Below are 13,204 nucleotides of genomic sequence, written 5' to 3' on the forward strand. Positions count from 1 at the left end.
GCTAATACACCATGCCATTGGAACACAGGAGTGATGGTTGCTGATAATGGGCCTCTGTATGCCTATTTAGATATTCCATAAAAAATCTGCCATTTCCAGCTACAATAGTCATTTACAAMATTAACAATGGCTACACTGTATGTCTGATCAATTTGATGTTATTTCAATGGACAATTTTTTTAGCTTTTCTTTCAAAAACAAGGACATTTGTAAGTGACCCTAAACTTTTGAACGTTAGTGTATATTCTGAATTTCATTATGTTTCCCCATCATAACTCTGTTGTCGTCATTCGTTCTAGGTACCTGGGGATCTGTGTGAAAGAAGATAAACTCTACCCTATTTTAGAGGTGATTGTTACTTTCTCCACCTTGGATTCATGACATGTTCACTCTAGTGAGATAAGTGAGGAGACACACTAATGTCTATTTCTGAGTCATGTACTGTACATATGCACACAATTAGGAAAACAACCTCTTATTCAATGTCAACAAAACAAAGGAGATGATCGTGGACATCCACATCGAAGGGACAGCCGTGGAGAAGGTGGAAAGTTTTAAGTTCCTCGGCGTACACATCACAAACAAACTGAAATGGTCCACTCACACAGACAGTGTGGTGAAGAAGGCGCAACAGAAGTTTGTCTTGTCAGCCAAAACCCTGACAAACTTTTACAGATGCACAATCGAGAGCATCCTGTCGGGCTGTATCACAGCCTGGTATCACAACTACACTGCCCTCGACCGCAAGGCTCTCCAGAGGGTGGTGCGGTCTGCACAACGCTTCTCCGRGGGCAAACTGCCTGCMCTCCATGACACCTACAGCACCCGAAGTCACAGGAAGGCCAAAAAGATAATCAAGGACAACAACCTCCCGAGCCACTGCCTGTTCACCCTGCTATCATCCAGAAGGCGAGGTCAGTACAGGTGCATCAAAGCTGGGACCGAGAGAATGAAAAACAGCTTCTATCTCAAGGCCATCAGACTGCTAAACAGCAATCACTAATTCAGAGAGGCTGCTCCTTACATTGAGACCCAATCACTGGCCACTTTAATAAATTGATCACTAGTCACTTTATACAATGCACTCTAAATAATGCCACTTTAATAATGTTTACATATCTTACATTACTCATATCACATGTATATACTGTATTTTATACCATCTATTGCACCTTGCCTATACCGCTCAGCCATCGCTCATCCATATACATATTCTCATTCACCCCTTTAGATTTGTGTGTATTAGGTAGTTGTTGGGGAATTGTTAGATTACTTAGATATTACTGCACCGTCGGAACTAGAAGCACAAGCATTTCGCTACACTCGCATTAACATCTGCTAACCATGTGTATGTGACAAATAAAATTTGATTTGATATGCAAAAGTATATGGACACCCCTTGAAATGGGCACACGGCCATGCAATCTCCATAGACAAACATTGGCAGTAGAATGGACTTACTKAAGAGCTCAGTGACTTTCAATGTGGCACTGTCATAGGATGACACCTTTCCAAAAAGTTAGTTTGTCAAATCTCTGCCCTGCTAGAGCTGCCCTGGTCAACTATAAGTGCTGTTATTGTGAAGTGGAAACATATAGGAGCAACAACGGTTCAGCCTCGAAGTGGTAGGCCACACAAGCTCACAGAACGGGACCGCCGAGTGCTGAAGCACGTAGCGCGTTAAAATCGTYTGTCCTCGGCGGATGCAACACTGAATACCGAGTTCCAAACTGCCTCTGGAAGCAACATCAGCACAAGAACTGTTAGTCGGGAGCTTCATGAAATGGGTTTCCATGGCCGACCAGCCGCACACAAGCCGAAGATCACCATGTGCAATGCCAAGCGTCGGCTGGAGTGGCGTAAAGCTCACCACCATTGGACTCTGGAGCAGTGGAAACGTGTTCTCTGGAGTGAATAAGCACTCTTCACCATCTGGCAGTCTGACAGACGAATTTGGGTTTGGCGGATGCCAGGAGAACACTACCTGCCCGAATACATAGTGCCAACTGTAAAGTTTGGTGGAGGAGGAATAATGGTCTGGGGCTGTTTTTCATGGTTCGGGCTAGCATACTATGACATTCTAGATGATTCTGTGCTTCCATCTTTGTGGCAACAGTTTAGGGAAGGCCCATTCTTGTTTCAGCATGACAATGCCTGTGCACAAGGCAAGGTCCATACAGAAATGGTTTGTCGAGATCGTTGTGGAAGACCTTGACTGGCCTACACAGAGCCCTGACCTTAACCCCATCAAAACCTTTGGGATGAATTGGAACGCCAACTGCAAGCCAGGCCTAATCGCCAAACATCAGTGCATGACCTCACTAATGCTCTTGTGGCTGAATGGAAACAAGTCCCCGCACCAATGTTCCAACATCTAGTGGAAAGCCTTCCCAGAAGAGTGGAGGCTGTTGTAGCAGCAAATGGAGGACCAACTCCATACTAATGCCCATGATTTTGGAATGAGATGTTCGACGCGCAGGTGTCCACATACTTTTGGTCATGTTGTGTATATAAGGTTGGGTTGTGTGTCTGTGTGAGTGAGCCCCTTCATCTGGGAAAATATGGCCTGCAGCAGCCAAAACATGTTGGTTTTTCACTTCAGTTTGCTACTCAATTCATGCACGTTGGTTGGAGAGTAAGGTAGTGGCAGTGTTCCGTTTCCTTTGAACTTAAACCTAATTTCCAGGTCTGTTTCAGTAAGTGAGGATGATTGGTCTCTTGGTCTGTTCTCAGTTTGTTAATGGGGGCTGATGGGTTGTTTATCTGTTGCAGTATGTGAGTGGGGGCTGTCTGGAAGAGCTGTTAGCCAGGAAGGATGTGTCTCTGTGCTGGAGGGAGAAGGTGGACCTGGCCTGTGACATCACCAGGGGAATGATCTACCTGCACTACAAGAACATCTATCACAGGGACCTCAACTCCAAGGTACAGTAGACCAGGGACCTCAACTCCAAGGTACAGTAGACCAGGGACCTCAACTCCAAGGTACAGTAGACCAGGGACTCAATCTCCAAGTACAGTAGACCAGGGACCTCAACTCCAGTACAGTAGGCCAGGGACCTCAACTCCAAGGTACAGTAGACAGGACCTCAACTCCAAGGTACAGTAGACTAGGGACCTCACCTCCAGGTACAGTAGACGCGGGATCTTCATCTCAAGTACAGTAGACCGGGACTCAACTACAGGGTACAGTAGACCAGGGACCTCAACTCCAAGGTACAGTAGACCGGGGTCCCCAACTCCAAGGTACAGTAGACCAGGGACGTCACTGAAAAAAGGAAAACTGCACGCACATCTAATTGTAGATTATTGTCGTATTTGTGGTGAATAGACCAAAAGGTAACCATTTATGAACAGGAACAGTAGGAAGGTCCACACTCAGGAAAAACAGTAGGAGGTGACATCTCACACACTGGCTGTCACTGAATTGGCATCCTATTCCCTATATAGTGCACTCTTTGACATCAGGAAAACCCCTAGTCTTACGTCAAACGTTTGCAACATCAGTGCTGTGGCAATATGTAGTGATCCCACTGGCTGGTCTCCATTGTAAAAGAGGTCTCCTGATCTCCTGAATAAATAAAGGTTAAATAAATAGTTTTTTTTGCTGTTGTGGACAATSCAGGATAAGGTTGAATTGAGGCTCATTCAGTAGTCAGACTGAAGCTGAGGATAACTCTGTCCCATGTGGAAAAGACAGCAGCGTAGAAAAATCTTTTGACTCTCTCTCCCGGTTGCCAGGTTCCACAGAAGTGCAGGTCAGTTATGTTATGCAGAGGAGCCGAGCAACAAGCACAGTCCATTGTCATGCTAATGTCCTCCCACTCTGAGCAGTGTTATTGTACACACACACACACACACAGGGTTGGGGAGTAATTGATTACATGTAATCGGTTACATGTAATTTGATTACTAAAAACCTGTAACTGTAATCAGTTACGTTACCAGCACACACAAAAATAGCCAATTACAGATACTTTTGAAAAACTAAATGATTACTTAATGGATTACTTTTAAAWTCAGAAAGGATGTTTGCGAGAGAAACAAATATATTATGACACCTTTCTGTTTTCTCAACAGGTAATTAGTAACCATAACAGATTACATTTAGAAAGTAACCTAACCAACTCTGCACACACACACACACACACACATCCAGCCAGCCAGTCTCGCTTAATCTGGGAAAGTAGGATCAGTGAGCAGTGAATCAATAGTAGAGGCCCATCACCCATCCTCTCTCTCTCTCCCCCTGTACAAGTCTTCACAGCGAACCCTCTCTTTCTCCCTCGCTGCTCTAACACTGGGAACACTGATGGTGACACTGGCGTGTTCCATATTGACGTTTAGCACGTCACCCAGAAAGACAATCCATTTGGCTCTGGTCTCAATGGTGGCATTTTACCGGAAACAAATTGGTGTTTCTGCAACATAATACTGTTGTTTTTTACCCCCTAGACACCCCCCACCGGTATCGTTAGAGCTGGCACTAGGATGCAAACATCTATCTTATGACCAACAAACAATTGCTTTCTTCACAATTACAGAGTCTTTCGAAAGAGCACTGTAAGGATGTATGACAGAAGCCTATAGACAAGACGAGGCATCTTCTCATGTGCAATCTCTTTCAAATCGTGAAAGAAGACACTTCCCTGCCTATAAATAACAAAGGATCCAAGCCAGACATGCAAGGTCATTCACTATGTCCAATAAGACATGTGCAGGGGATTTTCTGAAGAGGTAATGTTAGGTTAAACCAATCACTGCTTCAGTTAGAGACATGAGGTTTGGCTGCACAGCACAGGGCTTCTGACATCTCTCCTGTAGAAGCAGTCATTACAGTGTAAAATGACCAGGGTAAGGAAAGGCATGGTGGATGGAATTGCAAACATAGATCATTTTAGTGAGCGTTACAAGTGAGCTTTACATCAGTAACTGGAATCCAGAGTTAGCTCTGAAGGTCAAATGGCACCCKATCCACTATAGTGCACTACTGGGATCATAGGGCTCTGGTCAAAAGGAATGCACTGTATATGGAATAGGGGCACCATTTGGAACACAGCCTTGGTTGCAGTTCATGCCAATTCCTCAGAGTTCCAGTGGCACAGACTTTTATTATTTTCCCTCAAACTCTCCATTCTAGATCTGTTCCTTTCTCTGGCTCGGGGGTGAGGGCCCATGCTAAATTTAGCGGTCAGGTCTGGTGCTTGGAGCGATCTCCAGATAATAACAGGCTACTGAATGGAAACGCTGGAGCGGGAGAGAGGGCCTGTGGCTCCCTCTATAATGGGATCCAGATGCTTAGGAGACGTCAGCCAACAGGGCCCTCCCCTCACTCCCTCCCTCCGCCTGCTTTCCCTCATCAGCAGTTCCTGCTCTGCTCCACACCCCTGTCTGCCTGCCTGCCTTTCTGCTTGTCTATCTCTGCTCCATACCACCGTCTGCCTGTATGTCTGCTTGCCTGTCTACCTGCCTTCTCTACCTGACTTGACTCTCTCTCCGCCTGCCTGTCTGTCTGCCTTTCTACACCCTAACCGCTCTGCCTGCCTGACTGTCTCTCGGCCTGTCTCCCTGTCTATATTTCTGTCTGTCTGCTTGCCTGCCCTGCCTGACTGACWGTCTCTCTGCCTGCCTGTCTGTCTGTCTGTCAGTCTGCCTCTTTACCTGCTCGGCTTATGTAACCACTCCACTATTGAATCTTGGGTCCTCTATAGTAGCTTACCTACTGTTACTGAGCCCAGGCCCCAGTCATCTCCCAAGCACTCTCTCCACACTTACAATAAATAGTTCTGTTATGGTAATCACCACTGTTACGAATCCCTTTGGCCCGACAGTCTAGGGGGGATGGTAACGAGACCCGTAACATAACTCATGCAAATTATAGTAGTGAAAAAGTAAGAGTGAGAACGAAATAACCACAGACAACTAAATTACCGTCAAACACTCATGGTTTATTTGAAAACACACGGTAATGGGGGGAGCAGGAAAATGGGCTGAGCTGGACCCAAGGAAAGAAATAATAAGCATCCAAAAACACCCCTAAGCTAGACTAGCCTATTTCACCAACAGCTAACTAACTAACCAAAAATACAGTGGGTGGTCCGCCCAGTTCTAACTAGTGTTTTTATACAAAGTATTCCTACGGGTAATGTATGCCCATGGGCGACTTGTCTTGGTGCCCCCTTTTCCCACCATCAAACAAACAGTCAAACACCATTACCAAACACAATACTCACAGGTGGGGACAAAGTGACATGTAGTTGCAAAAACCAAATAAGAGATCTACAGACAGATGGCATTGACAGAGAGATTGCGCTCTAGAGGAAACAACAGACAGGGTTTTTAAACCAAGGGAAAGGGAATGTGATAGGGTAAGAGAAAAGGAGCAGGTGTCTTCTGATTAGCGACTGATTGGGGAATGATGAATGCCACCTGTGAGGGGAGAAGGCGAGAAAAGAAATACACACACAGGATACCTGTATCCGTAACAACCACTGAACACACAGTTGGGCTTTGTTCTCTGTAAGCATAGATGCCAAAGCAGGTGGATTATCACCTCATTAGCCCACCAGCAGAACCCAGGTCAGAACTGAATCATTTAGCATGGCGGGGAGGTGATGAGTGCAGATTCCATTGAGTCAGGCTATTTAAGAGTGTCTGGTCTGGCTGTCTGGTCTGGGGTATCCCCTTCATAATGGCTTCGTCCCAAACGGCACCCTATTTCCTAGACCAGAGCCCTATGGGGCACATACAGTTATCTGCCTATACTATGGAGAGAATTAAGAGTTGTTCCATGCCATGTCTGTCATCACGTTTTCTCGGCTTTCAAAACGCCTGATTTGTTTTGCTCAGGTATCTAAAGCATCAAGTAGACCTACAGACAAGTGTAATGTTGAACGCATCAGGTTGAGGATCATGTGTGAGATTCCAAGGCAGAGAATGTTCAGTTGAGTTGTCTGTATATTCAGACACATTTGCTTTACTCAATAAGTTGTGTTGCGGTATGGTAGAATTTGGTTATTGCTGTGATCGTACTATAACAGTGTTACACTACCCTCTGCTGGCAAGCAGATGTCCTAACAGAAAGGCTTAATGGTGGCAGGACTACTGTAGTGGGAAAAAGGGACTGAATGAAATCTCCTAAATATGTTGTTTATTTGGCTGGATCTAGCCATGTCATGTTGAAATGTCTTGGCGTACTGTTGTGTATTGGGGAAAATAATTTTCTATATAGTATATATTGATACATGCTATTGGTATATTGATGTGTGGCATTGCCAGGGTTGGGTGTTCAATTCCCACCGTCCCACCCATATGAAAATGTATGCTGACACTACTGTAAGTCACCTTGGATAAAAGTGTCTGCTTTATGGCATAAAGTAACCTCCAAAATGATTGGCACCCTTAATAAAGATGAGCARAAAATATACTGTATAAAATATATAATACAAATACTGAGCTATATTGTACACTCAAACAAAATTTTAAAAATKATATTGTTTTATACTAATACAATTGCTCAGAGAAAGATATTTTGTTTGACAACAAGTCATATCTTTCTCGCTCAGAAAGATAGGGCTCAAACTTATTGGCACCCTCGTTTTCAATATATTGTGCACTCTCCCCTTGTAAGGATAATGGCACTGATCCCTTTTCTATAATGTTTTATGATTGGAGAACACATGCCATATTCTTGATATCACTTGGTCGCCACTTATGGACTGCCCTCTTCAATTCAAACCACAGGTTTTCAATGGGATAGACATAGCAAAATGTAGATTTCCTTGTGGATTTTGATGTGTGCTTGGGGTCATTGTCTTACTGGAAGATCCACTTGTGGCCAAGTTTCAGCCTCCCGGCAGAGGCAACCAGTTTTTTTGGCTAAAATGTCCTGGTACTTTGTAGAGTTCACGATGCCGTTGACTTTAATTTGAGCCCCAGGACCAGTGGATGCAAAATAGCCTCATTACACCAAATATCCACCAACATATTTTACAGCAGGCATGAGGTTCCTTTCTGCATATGCATCTTTCTTTTGACACCAAACCCACCACTGTTGTGCGTGGACAAAGAACTCTATTTTTGTCTATTATGACCATACCACCTGGTTCTTATCCAAGTGCCACAGCCTTATTCTAAAATGTATTAAATAGTTTTTTCCCCTCATCAATCTACACACAATAACCAATAATGACATTGCAAAAACAGTTCATAATAAAAATGAAAAATAAACAGAAATATCACATTTACATAAGTATTCAGACCCTTTACTCAGTACTTTGTTGAATCACCTTTAGCAATGATTACAGCGTCGAGTCATCTTGGGTATGACGCTACAAGTTTGGCACACCTGTATTTGGGAAGTGTTTCACATTCTTCTCTGCAGAACCTCTCAAGCTGTCAGTTTGCTGCACAGCTATTTTCAGGTCTCCAGAGATGTTTGGTCGGGTTCATGTCCAGGCTCTGGCTGAGCAACTCAAGGACATTTAGAAACTTGTCCCGAAGCCACTCCTGCATTGGCTTGGCTGTGTGCTTAGGGTCGTTGTCCTGTTGGAAGGTGAACCTTCGCCCCAGTCTGAGGTCCTGAGCGCACTGGAGCAGGTTTTCATCAAGGATCTCTCTGTACTTTGCTCTGTTCATCTTTCCCTTGATTCTAACTAGTCTCCCAGTCCCTGCCGCTGAAAAACATCCCCACAGCATGATGCTGCCACCACCATACTTCACCGTAGGGTTGGTGCCAGGTTTCCTCCAGACGTAACGCTTGGCATTCAGCTCAAAGAGTTCAATCTTGGTTTCATCAGACCAGAGAATCTTGTTTATCATGGTCTGAGAGTTTTTAAGGGTATTTTGGCAAACTCCAAGCGGGCTGTCATGAGCCTTTTACTGAGGAGTGGCTTCCGTCTGTCCACTCTAACATAAAGGCCTGATTGGTGGAGTGCTGCAGAGATGGTTGTCCTTCTGGAAGGTTCTCCCATCTCCACAGAAGAACTCTGGAGCTCTGTCAGAGTGACCATTGGGTTCTTGGTCACCTCCCTGACCATGGGCCTTCTCCTCCGATTTCTCAGGAAGAGTTTTGGTGGTTCCAAACTTCTTCCATTTAAGAATGATGGAGGCAACTGTGTTCTTGGGAACCTTCAATGCTGCAGACATTTTTTGGTACGCTTCCACAGATCTGTGCCTCGACACAATCCTGTCTCTGAGCTCTACGAACAATTTCTTCAACCTCATGGCTTGGTTTTTGCTCTGACATGCACTGTCAACTGTGGGACCTTATATAGACAGGTGTGTGCCTTTCCAAATCATGTCCAATCAATTGAATTTTCAACAGGTGGACTCCAATCAAGTTGTAGAAACATCTCAAGGATGATCAATGGAAACGGGATGTACCTGAGCTCAATTTCGAGTCTCATAGCAAAGGTTCTGAATACTTATGTAAATAAGGTATAACATTTTTTTTTGTTTATACATTTGCAAAAATGTCTAAACCTGTTTTCGCTTTGTCATTATGGGGTATTGTGTGTAGATTGCTTTATTTATTTAATCAATATTAGAATAAGACTGTAACGTAACAGAATGTGGAAAAAGTAAAGGGGTCTGAATACTTTCCGTAGGCACTGTATACTAACATATGATTTCTTATGTCTGTCTCTGCAGAACTGTCTGATCCGTGTGACAGCGCGGGGCAGGGAGGCCCTGGTCACAGACTTTGGCCTGGCCAGAGAGGTGGTGGAGCTGCCGGTTAAAGACCCAGAGAGGAAGCTCTCCCTGGTGGGATCTGCCTTCTGGATGGCCCCGGAGATGCTTCGCGGGGAACCCTACGACCGGAAGGTATACGTGCCACCAAGACCCTTCATTGGATAAGATGTGGTTAAGAACACTCTTTGGAGGCTAATGGAAGGATTCGTTTTTTTCTTCATTTTCTCGTTGTTTGAACACAGCTCATTGTTGGTTGGATGATTGGTATGTGGTTCTGTGTTGTCATCAGGTGGATGTATTCTCCTTTGGGATTGTACTCTGTGAAATACTGGCAAGGATCCCTGCAGACCCAGAGATTCTACCAAGAACCCAGGTAAAGCTCAACTCTGTTTTCACCTTATGTACSACCGTCAGTGAAAAAGCTTTGTTCATTTTGATATACACTCACACAAACACACATACTGAATAGAGAGCTGCAGGAGACATACCGTACGACTAGACATAGATCCAGGTTTTCTGCCGTGTCCCCTGTGTGGAAGCTCTGCCGTATGCACCATGTATAATGTCTGCTGTGCATGTGCGTGTTTGACAGGACTACGGCCTGGATGTGAGTGCGTTTAGGGAGCTGGCGAGCGGGTGTCCTCAGCGCGTGTTGGAGCTGGCAACCAGCTGCTGTCTGGTGAGTAGACACAGTGCAGTATAAGTGCAGTTCATGGCTGCTTACAGATAGAGTATACTTTACTGTAGTAGATACAGAATTAGGTACCATAACTTTACTGTAGTAAACGTTACATGGCTGCTCACAGTCTGATGACCAGTATAGAGCCCTAGCTATGTGTAAACTTAAATGGAAAGCCAACATCTCTTTGTCTCTGGTCTGATGCCAGACAGACTTCATATGTCAGAAATAGTATTTCAGGACCCATATTCACAAAGCAGTAGGAGTGCTGATCTAGGATCAGGTCTTTCCTGTCCAAAATATCTCATGTATCTTAAAGACTGATCCTAGATCAGCACTCCTACTCTGAGACGGTTTGTGTATACAGGCTCTGATTTTGTTTTAAACCCCAGACAATCCTTATGTTTCCTCTGTGTTTTCAGATGGAGTCCTTCAGGAGACCGGCGTTCATAGAGCTGCTGGATGAACTGGGGGAGATCGCTGAGACTCTTGAGCCGCCCCCTAACCCGCCCCCTAACTCAGAGCAGAYCACTGGGTGAGCAGCCTGGGCTGGCCTGGTCTGGCTGAAGTCCCCGCCTGCCCACCCATCCATCTGGAGGAAGTTATTATGTACTTATATATGGCCTGAATCCCAAATGGCACTCTGTTCCTTGTATAGTGTACTACTTTTGACCAGGGCCCTTTAGAGAATAGGGTGCCATTTGGAACACAACAATAGACAGCTGCACAAGGCCAGGGGACAGAGTTCCCCAGGATGACCTCTCTATAGGGGCTGACCTCTATGTCTGTGCCTACCTACACTGCACCTAAACTGCACCTACAGATGTGTCGGTGGGTGGATCCACAACTTTAAAATTCAAGACTGGTGGATTGATGAATGGAAAATACTATATGTGTCTTCTTGAAGAGAGTGTTTCTTTGGAAGCTGGAAGACTTTACTTATCCAGTTCACACACTTTGTGTGCAGTTGAATATTTTACCTAGGGGGATAGCAGTTGGGCATCATTTTGTTTAGCGGCACGTCTCACCTTATTTCAACGTTCTTTCCTTAAATTCATCTAATATTTCAACTTTTTGTTTCAGTTTGTGTTGTTGTTTATGACAGTATTTTTGTGTTGACGATACAGACATTAATCTGTTGATGTCCTTCCTTCCACCGTTGTTTTCTATTGTCTATCTAGCTCCAGTTTCTATTGTTTATTCAACTCTACCTAAATGACCAGACTCTAGAGAGACGTCATGTTCAATACTCCACGACACTTCTTTTCAGACATGAAATTGCATCTCTCAGTTCAGTTAGCTGCGCTGTGGATAGAGATGTTGTTGTTCACAGCCTACAAGGAGCTCAACAAAGACATCCCCACGGCCCTGATTCTGACCTGCTGCCATCAGTTCAGCTAGCTAGCACAATGCAGACGCCAGGCTGATGCCAGTGGGTGGGTACACAATGTAACAGAGTTTGATTCGTAACCTCACACCTCCGCTTGAAATGTCCCTACGCGTGCTATCAAATTGGAACCTTTTCTATTGGCTACCTACTGTTAAGCAAACACAGTGGCACTTTACATACAGTGGATAGGTCTAACATTAGCTACAGTACAGTAATACTCAATTCATTGTCCCTGAGCTCACTCTACCTGGCCGAAGATCTTATTTCAATAGATTAGTATTTTTTGTTCTTATATACAATGTAATACTTTTTTTGTCCTCAGCATGTTTAAATCATCTGTCCTATTTATTTATTTGTCCACTTTTTTTGCAATCTACATATGCACATTTATATTCAGGTATCTACAGTATCAGGTACTACTTTTGATATCCAATATCCAATCTGATATTTCTTGTCAATGAATAGCATGTGGCTGTAAATCTTGCCCATAGTTGCCTGTAGTTTTTAAGCGAAATGTAAAAAGTGCTGACACGTAGGAAAGTCAGCCAATAACAACTGTCTGTGAGATCTTTCCAGTGAAGTCAATGCTCTTGCCACGTGACCAGTATTTACCAGTGAATGKGGGCTCATCTCAATCTGATGTTTCAAGTATCACTTGAAGAGTAGAGATAGCTTTTGTTGTTGTAAAAAAAATAGTTTTTATTGAGCTATTTTTTTTTTATTTTTTTTTAATCATATCCAATAATAGTCCAAATTGAACCATCTAGACGTTCCTCCTGTCATAAAACTTTTTCGAATTTTAGATTTTTAAAATATTATTAAATATTCCCCTCCTCCCCCGCTCTGGCAGGTCTTTGTRATATTCTATGAAGGAAGTTCTTACTTTATTTGGACTTTGTGTACCATTACTCTGAAAAGCTAAATACATTTGTAAGAAATGGAAAATAGGCATTTAAAGAAAAAAAGTAATATTTGAAACATGTACGTGTATTTTACAAATGAATTGCTTCTTTCAATAAAAGTTTTTTCTARTACAGGGTAAGATTGAGGTGTGTTTGGCATAGATTGGATCTTACATTGTCAATGGCGGTCTAGGTCCAGAAGTGTAACTACTGTATAACAACCTTGTTGGGGGTCAGAAGTGGCATTGCTTTCATGTTTGGTTACCTTGGCAACTCCCCATCTCCTCAGGTGTCCTTGACCATGCTAATCAGATTTCAGACTGGCCCTAAGCTCTTTGAGGCTTGGTCATTGGCATAGTTAATTTACAAAGTGATTAAGATGTACTGTACGTAACATCTTTATCTGAAACATCTGGGTCTTGCGAAACGTTTTGAAACTGAAATTAGCTAGCATTTTCAGGTGGTACCTCCCTGCCTACTGAACAATGGTCCTAGTACCTGGTCTGGTTGTTCTCTTCCTGTTGTGTGAACAAACAAGCTGCA

General features: G+C 43.8%; 1 protein-coding gene across 3 annotated transcripts in view; it reads left to right on the plus strand.

Moving 5' to 3' along the window:
* Positions 1-12,793, plus strand: part of LOC111974921 (dual specificity testis-specific protein kinase 2) — a 28,641-nt gene extending 15,848 nt beyond the window's left edge. For all 3 annotated transcript variants that reach the window (XM_024002995.2, XM_024002994.2, XM_024002998.2), the window contains 6 exons: positions 300-348; positions 2,773-2,922; positions 9,649-9,822; positions 9,980-10,063; positions 10,283-10,369; positions 10,792-12,793. In XM_024002995.2, the coding sequence (XP_023858763.1) occupies positions 300-348; positions 2,773-2,922; positions 9,649-9,822; positions 9,980-10,063; positions 10,283-10,369; positions 10,792-10,908 (661 nt within the window). In that variant the 3' untranslated portion in view covers positions 10,909-12,793. The remainder of the gene's footprint in view (positions 1-299; positions 349-2,772; positions 2,923-9,648; positions 9,823-9,979; positions 10,064-10,282; positions 10,370-10,791) is intronic.
* The last annotated feature ends 411 nt before the right edge of the window (positions 12,794-13,204 follow it).

Source organism: Salvelinus sp. IW2-2015, linkage group LG15 (genome assembly GCF_002910315.2).
Source record: "Salvelinus sp. IW2-2015 linkage group LG15, ASM291031v2, whole genome shotgun sequence".
Taxonomy (NCBI): domain Eukaryota; kingdom Metazoa; phylum Chordata; class Actinopteri; order Salmoniformes; family Salmonidae; genus Salvelinus; species Salvelinus sp. IW2-2015.